Raw genomic sequence first — 15,555 nt, 5'->3', positions numbered from 1 at the left:
AACGAACAGACCCAGATCTACTAGTACAACGAACATGATGTTTAAAGTGTCAGTGGCACATAGGAGAAGAAGAGACGACAGCAGTGCTATAACCCCAATATGTAGCTCATCTGATTTTGAAACCCTAACATAAAGACATCTTTGTTTGTTTCTTCGTCTTATGATCTGTTTGATGGCTGGAGAAATGGTCGATGGTGTTTCCGGTGAAAATGATATGGTTGTCGGCGGTGTTATCTGACGAGAATGGCATATAGGCGGTGATATAGTAATAGTGGGGAAGAAGAAAACGAGAAAGAGAGAGAGAGAGAGAGAGATATATATATATAGAGAAAAAGAGAGAGAGAAAGAGATAGAGAGAGAGAGAAAAAAAAGAGAGAGAGAGAGAGAGAGGGAGAAAGAAAGAGAGAGAGAGAGAGAGAGAGATTTATTTTTATTTTTATTTTCTTGTTTTTTTTAATTTGAAAATCAGAAACAAATAATAAAAAAGAGAAAATCATATGAACAGGGGCAAATCCGTCATTTTGAAAAAATAAGCAACAAAATGAAAACTTTGGACCTCTGATGCTAGCCCAAACTTTTTTGGATCAAAGTGTCAATTTTGAGCAAACCATAGGGACCATTTGTGTAGTTTAGTCTAAAATTAAATATAATATATGGTTTAATGATATTTATAGTTATTGTGATGATTAATTAATTTTAAAAAGTTTATTTGCTTAAGATTTTAAATTTTATCATTATAAGTATTTAAATCATCAAACATTGTTTTTGTTTCTAAAGAAAACAATATAATTTTTGTATATAATGTTATTTTTAACTATTGTTGTTGTAAGTACTTTAAAATAACATATTTGGAAACTCTTAATTAATTTAATTTGGTTTAGAAAGTTAAACTTTTTTTAAATTTATTTGATAAATATTGTTAGTTTTTTATTGTAATTATTTAAAACAACAAACATTATTTTTGCTTTTAAAGATAATATTATAACTTTTTTTATGATATTACATTTAGCTATTCATATTGTAAGTTATTTTTAAGCTACTTATTTAAAAATTCTTAATGATTATAGAAAATAGTTTCATGGTTTTTGTATTAATTTAGGACTACAATTTAGGTTTAACAATATAACTTATACATTTTAACTATTTATAAAATAGTCTCTCTATTTTTTTATGTTTAACTGAAATTATGATTTAAATTAATAGTTTAACATTATATTGAAATGAATACTTTGTCTATTTTGCATAAAGTCATAAATTATACAAAGTTGCGACTTTAAAATAACATTTTTTTTCCTATACGACAATATATCTAAACTAATAAGATAACTATAATATGTTAAAAAGTTAAAATCATAATTTTAAAAATATAAGTAAAATATGATATTTTAATATTTTAGTTTTGTTAATTTATGATTAGAATTTAGTTTTTGCATTAATTTAATATTATTAACTAATTTATAATAATTATTTGAAAGAAATTGAAAATTCATGAAGATTTCATATGCATGTGGTGCAACTAAAAATGTCTCTTTTATAACTATACTAGGCGTATTCCTGCATGTTGCGCAGTAAAACACATATATGGTTAAATTATGTTGAAATTTATAATTTTATCTATGGTTTTTGGTCATTTTTTATATATAGTCCTATTAAAATTAGAACCTACGACCCTAGAATATTGGAATCGATCCTGTAACATGTTATGTTGGTTTTTAATATTTCAAAACCGTTCCTAAAATTGTCGATATTAGGGTTCTAATTTTTATTACGGAATAAATTGATTGACTATTACAACATATGAAAAAACAATTAATCATATAAATTATTGATAACGTAAATATAACGAATTAAAGGAAAAGTTAAAATTATAAATAAAAGATGTTTATAATTGATGAATATTCTGTAATAGACTCTAACCAGATTAATAATAATTATAAAACCTATAACGAGTTTTAGCTCTCATATGTTATTAGAGAACATAAGTTATAAAACAATTAAACGACTTGTATTTTGTAAGGGTCTCATGTCATTGTGATTTTCATTTGCACAACATAAAATTAGAGGTGCATATTGCAATGGATAAATCTTATTTCACTTTTAATTACCTTACAGTTAAATCATAAACGTATTGTTCAAAAAGATCTTGAATAATTAAACGATTTATAATCAAATGATAGTCTGTAATGATATATCAACAATTCAAATTTACCATTTTTATGGAATATAACAAAATCAATTTTTAATAAGCTTTATCAACTATATAACTGTCATCAATAGGACCATTTCCATATAATCAATTGTGAACATCCAACACAACATAAAGAACTATAAAATTAAATGTCGACATGCACTCCATTACATTATCTTGGAAAGCACACCAAATGAATCGTTGTAAAAGTCTAGTTATACAACTTAAAGTGGAATGATCATTAACATGCACCATCTTGAAAACTCCATTATAATTTATACGACATGGACCGTTGGGTTTAGACTTTAGACGGTTAGTTGCATAGCTTCCTTTTGGGACCCTACTGAACATGATTATAACTTTCATGAAAAGAAAATGCAAAAATTTTAAATAAATTGAACCACCAAAATTTTAAAATCATGAAGTATGAACTACGCTATTTGTATCCATTATTGTTTTGTATTGTTATGAAGTAGTCTTGTTGCTCATATGAATCTAGAGGCAATGATTAGAGCATCGTCATATATACTATATTTCATTCCAACCAAAATCATAATTATACAGTATAAATTTGGATAATAAGAAAGAAGAAAATGAAGTAATATTTTTTACCATAAACTTTCATATTTCCCTCTCATTATCATTTTCCTCTTATTACTAATGCTCTCCATTGACAATTTTTTTATGTAGTTTCTAATCTACCTCTCAACCACTTACAAACTCTTTAAACTATTCTAATAAAAATCTATCATTATGAAATATATATATATATATATATATATATATATATATATATATATATATATATATATATACATCTCAATTTTAACCAATTGGTGTCATAAGAACCATTAAGTATCATAAGTTAAAAAAAATATTGAGTGGTAGTTGTTAATTAGATATTAGTGAAAATTTATGTAGGTTTAAATAAATATTATGGAATAATTATTATAAAGAAATATGAAAAGTCATGAAGTTTCTGTCAAATTAGGTCTTCTTGTATTGAATTATAATTAACGAGAGAATATAAAGATAATACATCGGAGTTTTATATGCAAAAGCTAACTTGATAAACAAGAGAATAAAAAGATAAAAAGAAACTCCTAGATATAAGGAATGTAAATATATCCAATAGGTGTGAATGGATATTCATAATCTCAATACTCCCCTTCAAGTTGGACTGTGAAGATCTCGAACACCCAACTTGCTACGTAGGAACAGAAAACGATCGGATCCAAGAGCTTTAGTAAAAATGTCAGTTGTTTGATGCTCAGACCGAATAGCACATGGTTTTATGTCACCATTATTAACCCGTTCACGAACAAAGTAACAATCCATCTCGACATGCTTGGTTCTTTCATGATAAACTGGATTCATAGCGATATGGCGGGCAGCTTCATTGTCACACATCAGTGGTGTAGCTTCTGTTTGTGTCACCCCCAAATCTTGAAGCAACCATCTCAACCACAAAATTTTGAAAACCGTGCTAGCCATAGCTCTATATTCAGCTTCTGCTGAAGATCTGGATACAACACTTTGTCTCTTAGTTCTCCAAGAAATGGGAGCACCACCAAGGCTAATGAAATACCCTGTACATGACCGTCTGGTAGAAGGACAACTGAGCCAACTTGCGTCACAATATGTAATAAGTTCCAAACTTCCTTTTGAAGGTAGAAGTAAGCCTTTCCCTGGAGTGGCTTTTAAGTATCTAAGAACTCTGATTGTTGCATCCATATGAGAACGACGAGGACTGCCCAAATATTGGCTGAGTTGGTTCACCGAGTAAGCAATATCTGGGCGAGTAACAGTTAAATAGAGTAATCTCCCCACCAATCTTCGGTATTGTGAAGCGTCTACTTCTGGACAATCATCCTCTTTCTGTAAACGTAAATTTTTCTCCATAGGAAAAGTACTCGGCCAACTCCCTTACACCCCACTATCTTCCAAAATGTCAAGGGTGTATTTTCGTTGGTTGATCACAAGACCTTCAGTTGTTCTGGCAACTTCTATACCCAAGAAATACTTCAAAGCTCCCAAATCTTTTATACTAAAATGTTCATTCATACATCTTTTAACATAACTAATTTTCTTGCTATCATTTCCCATAAGTAAAATATCATCCACATAGATAAGGCAAAAGATTTGTGTTTGATCTCTTCGAAAGATAAACATTGAGTGATCTGCCTTGGATTGTTGAAAACCGATGTCAATGAGAGCTTTGGTGAACTTTTGGTACCAATTTCTCGAATCTTGTTTTAAACCATAGATTGATTTCTGTAATTTACACACCCGCTTCTCATTTTCATTAAAAAAACCTTGGGGTATTTTCATATACACTTCTTCCTCCAAATCGCCATGGAGAAACGCATTGTTAACATCTAATTGATGAATTTCCCATTCTTTCTTTGAGGCAATTGCTAAAGCACAACGGACGGTAACTAATTTTGCAACATGCGCAAATGTAAAGTCCCAAAATTTAAGACTAAAAATTTCTTTTAATAAAACATTACGTAAAGTAAAATCATTAATCCATAACGTAATCAGAGTATTAATTTCTAAAACACATGTTCGTTATCAGAGTAAAACATTCCCAGGCTGCCTAGTCTATGGTGTGTGCCATGCGATCACCCCGAGCTCTTCCCTCCGCTACCGGAAGTACCTGAAACCAAAACTGAAAACCGTAAGCACGAAGCTTAGTGAGTTTCCTCCATCATACCTCATACCATACAACTGATGGGTTTTGGTCATAAGACATCCTATGTGCTCATACAAACCCTAATTCTAGCATATGGAAATCAGAATTCACATGTAATTAAGTTTAATAACATACCTTGATTGTTATATAGCAATAACAATCCAATTCCTCCTTGAATTGACCTTGGAAAGCTGAGAGTCACAAGTGTCACTCCTCTAATGGCTTACAAACACCATAAGCAAGTGAAGAAGGTATAAAGAGAGAGGAGGGAGGTTAGAATTCGTCCTTAGATCCTCTTGGGAAGGGTTGGACGAATTCCTAAGCCCTATGGGGTTTATATAGGTGTAAAGATTAAGGTTTTAGTCCTTATCCTTATCTAGTTGCTTGTCCACCAAGCAACCATAAGATAAGTCCTAGAAACCCTTATCCTAGTCGAATTCTAAGGGATTTACACCTCAAATTCGTTCACCATATATATAAGATAATCCTTACCTTATTTTGTAACTATCACATAATTATAATTCAGCCCCTCTAGTTTAATTAATTACACTTGATCACAAAATTAATTCTTAATTAATTATTGACCAATATTAATTAAACGAATATTATTTCTCCTTTAATATATTATTCTTATAACATATTAATAAATCATAATAACCTCTCTCTCTTTATTTATTTCTCCAATCAAGTTGCTTTGGTGAAGGCAACCCAAAAGGACCATGCACCACCGGGTCAAGTACATACCAAAATAGTTATGGACTTAGACACTAATCCAACAACAACCACATAACATACATATATTGTCAAGCATATCTGGGTGCCCGACCTACCCCTTCGGTCCTCTCGACCGGATACTGACCAGTATATCTGGGAGCTTGCCTCCCCTTCGGTCCTCTCAACCGGATACTGACTAGTATATCTGGGAGCTTGCCTCCCCTTCGGTCCTCTCGACCGGATATTGACTAACATATCTGGGAGCTTGCCTCCCCTTCGGTCCTCTCGACCGGATACTGACTAGCATATCTGGGTGCTGGTCTCCCCTTCGGTCCTCTCGACTGGGTACTGGGGACTATTTCACCCCCTACTACTACCACATAACACATATATCACACAATCTATCTAGCATGGTTGGGCATGACCGCCCTTTCGGCCCTATCGATCGGTAATCTGGGGGACTATCTCCCCCTACTGCCTCTAACTCATATAATAGATCATGCTAGCATGTAAACATAACATCACATACTGTCAGACGTATCTGGGGTGTCTGACTACCCTTCGGTCCTAACAACCGAACTCTACTGATGAGTCATGGAACCCCGTCCATGCTCCTACTGATAGTGAGATACGGGCCCATCCCACACTCACTCTTTCCCTAACTTGGGCCTCGCCCCTGATCTGCTGCTAATAAGATGTGGAACACCATCCACACTCTACTATTGGTGAAATACGGGACCTCGCCCACACTCACCTCCCTACTAGGCACATACAAGTACCACACAAACAACAAGTATAAACTATCACATAAACCATTCCTTAGGCACTCGCCCGCTATCACTGGACCTCGTCCTGAATATCATACTAGCATACTATGCCTAGGGCTAACCCCCGGGTCTTCTACTCATAACTACATAGGCCGGCATTGTGGCCGTAGACCCATTCATACAAAGGGAAACTCACCTGCACTGGCTGAACTTGCTGATGATCCCACTAGCTGCTGACCGGCAACTCTCTGAACTCCTGCTCCACTAGCTCCCCGAGCTACCAATATCAAAGCAACACTGAGTCTAACTGACCCCCGAAAGACAACCAAGTCAACTCTGATCAAAGTCAAAGTCCTGGTCAAAGTCAACCTTCCAGGTCAACCCTACTCGCCGAGTTACCCTATTGACTCGCCGAGTCCATATGTTTAGAGTCCTTCTATTCGCGACTCGACTCGCCGAGTCAGTCCATGACTCGCCGAGTCTACCGATTTCCGAGTCCTGACCTGTCTGACTCACCAAGTCTCCACTCGACTCACTAATTCGCATCTCAACTCGAAGGGTTTGGGGTTTCGTGACCTGACTCGCCGAGTCCAAGACAACCTTCATCAGACTCACCGAGTTGTTCTTCAAACTCGTCGAGTTCCTGCCCAACTTCATCCGACTCGACGAGTTGTTCATCCCACTCATCGAGTTTCTCCTCATCTTCATGCTACTCGCCGAGTCCACTCAAAGGACTCGCCGAGTCCATTCAGATCTTCATACATGCAGAGGACTTTTGAGTCATGCATGGACTCCAAACTGTAGATCTACCCATCCCAAGCCTATTCCTCACGTAAAGTTGCAAACTTCACGTGTAGAGAAGGCGATCTAGGCAAAACACACCATAAACTAGGGTTTAAGACAAAGAGGCTCCATAATCAACTCATGGGCAGATACTTTATGCTTCTCAGGACCAAAATATGCTTAGATCTGAAGTAGCAACTCCAGATCCGGCTTCTAACTCAAATGGATGACTAACCATGGCTTAAAAGCCCCAAATCTCACAACCATAGAAGATCTAAAGGAAAGAAACGACTCAATACCTTCAATAACTCAGAAAGGTTCCATAAACTCCAGATCTAAGGCCAAACCTTGAAGCTTCAATGATTCCCCTCCTTCTTCTTCCTTCAAATTACCCAAAAATGACTTGGAAGCTTGAATGCACAACAATGGAGGCTTAGGGTTCGTATTCTGGGTTAAAGAGGCAGCAAAGGAACCCTAGGGAAGAGAATGAGGCACTTAAATAGGCTCCAAGTCCCGAATTTAGATTTTTCCTCGCACAGACCAGACTCGCCGAGTCCCCTTGGCCGACTCACCGAGTCGGTCACTTACTCCTCGACCCGGATCCCGCTCGGACTCGCCGAGTTCCTCCTTGGACTCGCCGAGTCTCCCCTTAAAGTTAGGGTTTTCTTTCCTTTCTTGGTCTTCAAACTTTGGGTGTTACAGCAAATGTCTCATGAAAATCAACACCTTCAATTTGAGTATATCCTTTTGCCACCAAGCGAGTTTTATACCTTTCCACTTCACCGTTTGGTTTGTATTTGATCTTGTATACCCACTTTGATTCAATAGCTTTCTTGCCTGGAGGGAGTTCTGTTATGCTCCACGTTCTATTTTCTTCTAAAGCTTGAATCTCCTTCTTCATTGCTTCTCGCCATTTTGGATTTTTTGATGCTTGAGTGAAACTTATAGGCTCGTCAGTGGATGTAATGGCCGCTAGAAAAGTACGGTGAGTTTTGGAAAAATTATTGTATGATATAAAATGTGAAAGAGGGTGTACCGTTGAATGACTCGCCGTAGAAGAGCCTGAATTGGTCATTTGTTGTGGATGTTCAAGAGAAGGAGGCAAGTCAGTTATGAACTCACTTAAATGTTTTGGTTTGACCTTTGTTCGAGCACTTTGTCGTGGCATGTTCGTTTCTGATTGTACATGAGTTGAAGGTGTGGAATTAGTATTAGTCTCATGTGAGAATGTCTTTGTGTCGTGGGTGTGCTGATGGTTGTCATTGTTTTTGTTTGGGCTTCCGTCAACATCAGTTTGACTGTTGTGATTCTTATGAGTTCCATCATCAGCAACATTGCTGGTGTTAGATGATTGTGGGTTGTTGCTACCATTTAACTCAACTTCTGGATAAGATGGAGCTTGACTATCATAGTTTTCGCACGGACTGCAGTCTGCAAGATGATTATTCTCAATGAACCGGTGACCTTCATAATGATCCCCAAACGGAAACTTGTGTTCAACAAAAGTAACATTACGGCTAGTGTATGTTCTTTGGCTCTTTAAATCATAAAGTTTGTACCCTTTTTGTCCCATTGGGTACCCGATGAACACACATGGCCTCCCCTTTTCTCCAAACTTGTCTTGTTTCCACAGATTGTCATGCGCATAAGCAAGACAACCAAAAACACGGAAGTGATCGTATGATGGTTGTTTACCTAACAATTTCTCATGTGGAGTCTTATCGTCAATAATTTTGGCAGGGAGTTTATTAATCACATATGATACAGGTAGGACACAATCACCCCAAAACTGTATAGGTAAAGAGGCTTAAAAACGAAGAGCCCTAGCCATTTCCAGTAAATGTCTGTGTTTTCGCTCTACTACACCATTTTGTTGTGGTGTATATGGGCATGAAGTTTCTAAAATGATTCCTTCGTTCTTGTAGAATCCAAGCATATATCGGGATTGAAATTATGAGCCATTATCAGTTCGTAACCGTTTAATTCTTTTGTTTAATTGAGTTTGTATCATCTTATGAAAAGACACAAGAAAATGAGCAGCTTCTGACTTGGTTTTCATAAGATATACCCAGACTCCACGACTATGATCATCAACAATCGATAAGAAATAATGAGCACCATCTAATGAAGAATGTTGGTAGCGACCCCAAATATCCACATGTATTAAGTCAAAACATTCATCGGTATTGGAAAAACTAATAGGAAACGGTAATTTACTTTGTTTAGCTCGAATGCACGAATCACAAACACGATTAAAAGTACCTATACTATCTAATCTTTGTATTTTCCTAATAATTGCCTCTGAAGCATGCCCCAACCTTCTATGCCAGACTTCTTGTTGTACCATAACTGACATTGCCACATTTCTCTACTTGAACGGCTCCAGGAGATACAACCCATCTTGTTCTTTACCCGTCCCAATCAGGCTCCTCGTACATAAGTCCTGTATGAAACATTTATCCGGGTAGAATGTTAGGAAACAATTTAAATCACGAGATAACTTGCTCACAGATAGTAAATTGCACTTGAAATCAGGAACGTTAAGGACACTTTTTAATTCAAAATTATCTGTCAAGTTAATGTTCCCAAATCCTTTTACATGTAAGAGTCTCCGTTTGGTATGACAACAGAAGATCCCTTTTTATGACCTTTGGTGGGTTTGAGCCACTCCTCATGATGTGTGACATGTTCACTAGCACCTGAGTCAATAATCCAAGACTTTTGTGTATTTGTCTTACCCGTCATGTTTGCCATTGGGGTTGTTTCTTTCATGTGTGTTGTTCTAACCATTTGAAGCAACTTTTCATATTCTTCTTTAGTGAACTTCGGCATGCAACTTTCTTCTCTGACAGTGGCTGCACGGGGATTTGGCTTTGCTTTATTTGATTGTGATTTTGGGTTTTTTGTTGACCACCATTCTGGATACCCGATGAGTTCAAAGCATCCATCAGCTGTGTGTCCATTTTTCTTACAATGTGTGCATGTCCGTTCATCCTTCATTCGTTCCTCTTTCCTCCCATACAACCCAAAAGCATACGTTTCAGTTGAGTTGCTTCGCATAAGACCCACCTGTCTTTGTTGTTCGTCTTGACTCACAAGACGATAAGCAGTTCCCAAAGTTGGCAATGGGCTGCTGCTTAAAATCTGTGTTTTAACAGGTCCATACTCTTCATTTAGACCTATTAAGAAGTCGTACAATCGTTCTTTGTCTCTGATTTTGTTGAATTCACTTGCAAGATCACGTTTACAACCATTACATGCACATGTGGGTATCGGGTTTATAGATTGAATTTCATCCCAAATCCCTCTTAATTTAGTATAATAAGCTGAAACAGACATACCTCCTTGCTTAATCATGGTCACAGCTCTTCTTAATTCATATGCCCGAGGGGCATTCTCCTTCCCAAACCTTTCTTTAAGATCTATCCATATTCTCTAGCAGTTATGGCATATTTTACACTGTTCTTGATCTCCTTTTAAGCAAGATACACTAATTGCTGATGTTTTGTAAATATTCCTTCATGATGCTAACATGGTAATGTAAGTAATGTAAGATATCCTACTCATGATCTCGCAATGCCATGTTTGAAAAAATGAAAGATATGTGTTATCATTCTCCAATCATTGATATGGTAAAACCTGCATCAACATTCGCTCCTCATTCCCCTTCCAATAATTTCTCAAGCTCCCTAATGTGGCCTGTCTAATCTAGAAATGATTTCCTCGAGCATTGTTTCCCATGTAAACCTGCGCACCAATTCTAACCCAAAGAAACCAAACTTCTAAGTGCATGGTTTCCAAGTGTAATTTACTCGATGCTTACCTCATAATAAGAAAAAAAACACTTGGTAGACTTCCAAAGCATACAAGTTAATTTCCACTACTTATATTCTCTGGAATGGCTCCATACTTCCTTGAAGGGTGAATCATCCCAGGGACCTAAATTAACCTTTTAAGAAATGAAAGGACAACTCTAGATTTTTAATACTATTTTAAGAAATGAAAGAACACCTATCAATTTGTCCAAGGGACTCTACAAACAAGATTAACAGGGTTGAAACTGATCCACGAACAAGATTTAGTAATATTTTCTTATAAGAAATGGAAGGACGCCTCTTAGTTTTTTCCAAGGGACGCTATAAAGGGGCATTAACAAGGTATAAAAAACTGATTGAAGAACAAGATTTAGTAATATTCTATTTTAAGAAATGGAAGGACACCTCTTAATTTATCCAAGAGACACCAAAAAGAGACATTAACCAAAAAAAAAAGTTGATCCAAGAAGTAGATTTAACTATTTAAGTGATTTATAAACCTCACTAGACTAATAGTTTGAGCGTCCAATTGTACAAGTGAAAATCTTTTTACCCAATCCGATGTAGGATCACTTGAAAAGTGTGCTTTTGCATTTCTTCATTTCTTCCACATTGATACTTGAGTGAAATGGAATTGAAATGAAAATTCAAAGAAAGAGAATTTAGCCATGTTTGGTATAAAAGTAATTCCCAAAGAAATATACTCGGAGAATCAATTTTATTGTTTAGGTATAATAAGCAAAAGAATAAAAATTATTTTTTGATAAAATTACACGGTTGTTATGGTTTGCCAAAACAAGTTGATTCAATACAACTATCAAAATGTCTTGTGCTTGATTCCTATAGTTTCATTTTCTTTAGAGGTCTGTCATTTAGGTGTTAAATTTGACTTTTGAGTTGTTACCTTTTAAAAGAGATTGGTATACCCTTAATTTCGTCTCTTATGTGATTTAACCATTTTGTAAACTATAGGGACCAAATATGTAAATAAGATGAAATTAAATAAGAACCCTATACGCTATTTCATCCGATCCATCGTTAGCTTCCTCCTCCGACCCCAAACTTGTAGCGTTCATGTTTCTAGGCTAAGCATTAAAGAAGATGTAATAGTTTAGGTCAACTATTGTAACGCGTTTTGAAGTAATAAGAATGAATTATGTGAATTTATGTATCTTATATTTAATTATGATGATATAATAAATTAAGGATAAAAATAAGCGTCAAAAGTAAAAGGTTAGGTAAACCCAATATCTATAAAGAAAGCTGTAGTGGTCTTAACAAGGATTCCGGAGATACAAAGAACGCCGAAATCCGAGTCATAACGAAGAAGTTATGACCTGTCGAAGTTTCGCGACAGAACCGACACGACGCTGTGTGACGTAAAAAGTGAGTTTACAATAAAGTGCTTTTTAGCCTTAGCGATCTAAATGAAAGTCGTAGTATACGTTAAATCGAGAGCGTGCATAAAAAGAATGTCCAAATCTGACTTCTTATGAGAAAGTTATGCATTTTCTATGATTTGGCATAACAGTATGCAGCCCGGAATTCGAATTATAGATCGAGTGATTTTTAGCCGACACAACCTAAAAAAGAGTCAAAGATCTCGTCGATAGTAGTTCAACGGTAAAAAGACAGACAAAACCGGACGTCGGATGAAGAAAATATGAATTTTTAACGGACTTTTCCTGTCCCAACCTGTTAAAAATATAACTTTAAAAATAAAGTCAGAATTAGCCGACGGAGTCTATACGAAAGTTGTAGAGCACGGTCTCATCTATGCGTGGATATAAATAGCGTCGAAAACGGAGCTCGTATGCGAAAGTTATGAATTTTTGAAGTTCGAGGCACAAACTTCGAGGCTTGAGGAACGCCCAGCATGCGAAGGGGTATGCTAAGCGTACCGGAGTACGCCCAGCGTACGAGGTATGTATGCCCAGCGGTCTTATATTTACTCGATCCATAATTGGTCATGACATACCCTTTGCATGCTTGACACGTCAATGACACGTCCGAAGTATCCCCAGCTCCTACGCCCAGCGTAGAGCAGTATAGAGCAGTACGCCCCACGTACCAAGGATTACGCTTAGCATAACCTGAAGCTTCAGCCGACTATAAAAAGGGTGCGAGGTTGCCCAAGTTATTTTACAAAATTTCTTACTTTCCACCTTCTACTTTCTTTTAAACTACACTAAAATCCCCCAAACCTAGGGTACCTTCCTAGCACCAGAAGAAAGCCCCGGAGAGCCCAAAGTCTACGAGAAAAAGAGTTTTTCGAGTCGAAACTCTGCCCGCATAAATCCCCAGTTTTTTATCGAAAAATATTGTTTTAAGGAACGAGTTGTTGTCCAATCACCATCTTATCAGGTGAGTGTATAGTCACTTTCATCCTACACATAGATATGAAGTATTTTATATAAAATACGTGATATGTGTATATATATTGTTTGTTTATTTAAGATGAATGTTGAATGAATGTTTTATACATGTTTAGAATGATTTAAACTGTATATGTATTTTATCTACAAATATGTTGGGTAAAACATGGGTAGATGAAATAGTTGATGTGTGATGAAATAAAATGATGAGAGGCCTCAAAGTTGACAATGTTTCATTCATCTAGCGGAGTATAGATGACGACCACGGACCTTTCTAAACAGTCTAGTGGAACGTTAACAGGCTCACAACTTGTAGGTGTTTGTGAACGATGTGTTCGCCGGTGTACTCCACCCCCCTCATGGTTGCCTTATGGACATATATGGCTGAGGAATCCTCTTAGCAGTATTGTCCGTCCTAATGATGATCCTTAGGCTAGGTCCCTTATGATAGGTGTTTAGGGACATAAAGTGAGGATAACGGGAACGGGTAATCAGGGTTATTGTTGGTTGATGAAATTGATAAATTTATTATTGGTTGATGAAATTAATAAATTTATTTATTGTGGGTTGAAAACCCTATGTGCTCACCAGGCTCCCAAGCCTGACTCACTCAACTTTTTGTATTACAGGTAGTTGAACAAAAGCATAGATGGATGATGATGAGGGATTTTGGATTATAGGTCAGTAGATGTAAATAAATGTTGTAAGGCCTATATTGTATTGTTTATGCTTTTGGTTTGTATCGATGTTGACATCCCAAGTTTGTAATGAAATGAAAATACATTTTTTAAGAAATGTTTTGATAAAAAAAATTATCATATTTTGTCTTGGGAACAAATTCCGCATCACTTTTATTTGAAAGATTACTCTTATTTTATTATAAAAGCATAAACGAAATCGTTCTTTTCTAGTCATGAAAATGGGAGTGTCACAAAACTACTCTCGCCTGAACACTGTCATGAGCCACCTTCATGGGCAATCCTCCTCAGTGTGATTGATTTATTGTAACATACCATGTAAATGTTAAGTTGTAGAGATTGATTCATTTTTTAACCTATAGCCCTTAGACAGACCAAACATAGGATCGTGCTCAATATTTATATCCATGAATTCTTGTAACCAAATATACCGATACCTTTTTTCGATAGGTATAATAAAATTTATCTCTCGTTTTCGACTATGGACGCAGCCGATCATCATGATTGCGTGAATCACGTTAAAATTTATGTTTTATTTTTCTTTTTACATTATTACTCTGTTTTGTGGAATCATTGAATTGTCTATTGAAGTGCTTAAACCCTAACAATCAACACCGTCATCGCCATTGTTACACAATGTCGACCTGCAACCACAGCTTATACTCTACCCCGCGCTCCACCAACTACACCTCATCTCACCATAAATCGCCATCTCTATCAAGAACGGGATAATATATATATATATATATATATATATATATATATATATATATATATATATATATATATATATATATATATATAACCAAGATCAAATAAGAAGAGAAATTTTAGTAGGAATGTAAGAAACTTTTTATATTTACATATTTTTTTTAGCAAACAAACAAAATGAATCATTAGATGATTTAAAAGAAAAAATTCCTGAAAAAACACATTCATGATTTATTTTTAAGTAAATAAAAAAATCACTTTTATTAAAATTTCAGTGAATATCAAAAAAATCATTGTAAAAATAAATCATCGAAATGTTTTTTCGTGAACTTTTTTGTGAATCATGTTATTTTTCATTTATTTAGTGATTCATTTGTTTTGTTCGTCAAAAGATATGCCGGAAAAAAAATTCTTATCTTCCTACCAAAAATATCTTTTTACCGGAACTATAATAGCTTGTGTGAAGGTTTTGCCACAACTACACAAATTAAAGTGTATTTACTATTTACAACAATTGTATAAATAAATGTATAAAATGAATATTGCGCCAAATATTTACATGTGAATATGTATTCGCATGTGAATCAATGAATGTTTATTAAGAGTACGTAAACATATATGCAGTATGTTATATGCAATATATTAATTCATGTGTATTAATTCACAATGAATATTATATTGTATATTTTGTTTATTAACTTGGAACAATTTCATTAGCTAGAATTTCAAGAACTACAATAACATTGAAACAACAATAACAACGGCGTACAATAACTAAAAGTATTGAATTACAATAACATTCGACCTAA

General features: G+C 35.4%; 1 protein-coding gene and 1 pseudogene across 1 annotated transcript; both read right to left on the bottom strand.

Moving 5' to 3' along the window:
* Positions 1 to 3,358: 3,358 nt before the first annotated feature.
* LOC145060313 (secreted RxLR effector protein 161 pseudogene) lies at positions 3,359 to 4,090 on the bottom strand (annotated as a pseudogene).
* Positions 4,091 to 9,272: 5,182 nt separating this feature from the next.
* Positions 9,273 to 11,165, bottom strand: LOC145057176 (uncharacterized). Its single transcript, XM_079004964.1, has 2 exons — positions 9,886 to 11,165; positions 9,273 to 9,590 (listed from the first exon to the last, which is right to left on the bottom strand). Exons 1-2 carry the CDS (start codon positions 10,502 to 10,504, stop codon positions 9,556 to 9,558), a joined length of 654 nt encoding a protein of 217 aa, XP_078861090.1. The 5' UTR covers positions 10,505 to 11,165; the 3' UTR covers positions 9,273 to 9,555.
* Positions 11,166 to 15,555: the final 4,390 nt, after the last annotated feature.

Source organism: Lactuca serriola, chromosome 6 (assembly GCF_051521515.1).
Source record: "Lactuca serriola cultivar US96UC23 chromosome 6, Lser_US96UC23_V15, whole genome shotgun sequence".
Taxonomy (NCBI): Eukaryota; Viridiplantae; Streptophyta; class Magnoliopsida; order Asterales; family Asteraceae; genus Lactuca; species Lactuca serriola.
This window is presented reverse-complemented; position numbering and strand designations above follow the sequence as displayed.

Bases quoted from the DNA above. Each gene is read 5' to 3' on its own strand.
- LOC145057176 (XM_079004964.1), bottom strand. From the start codon at position 10,504: ATGATTAAGCAAGGAGGTATGTCTGTTTCAGCTTATTATACTAAATTA. The intron at 9,591-9,885 runs GTAAGACAAATA...TGTTTCATACAG, and splicing joins CCCAATGGCAAACATGACGG to GACTTATGTACGAGGAGCCT.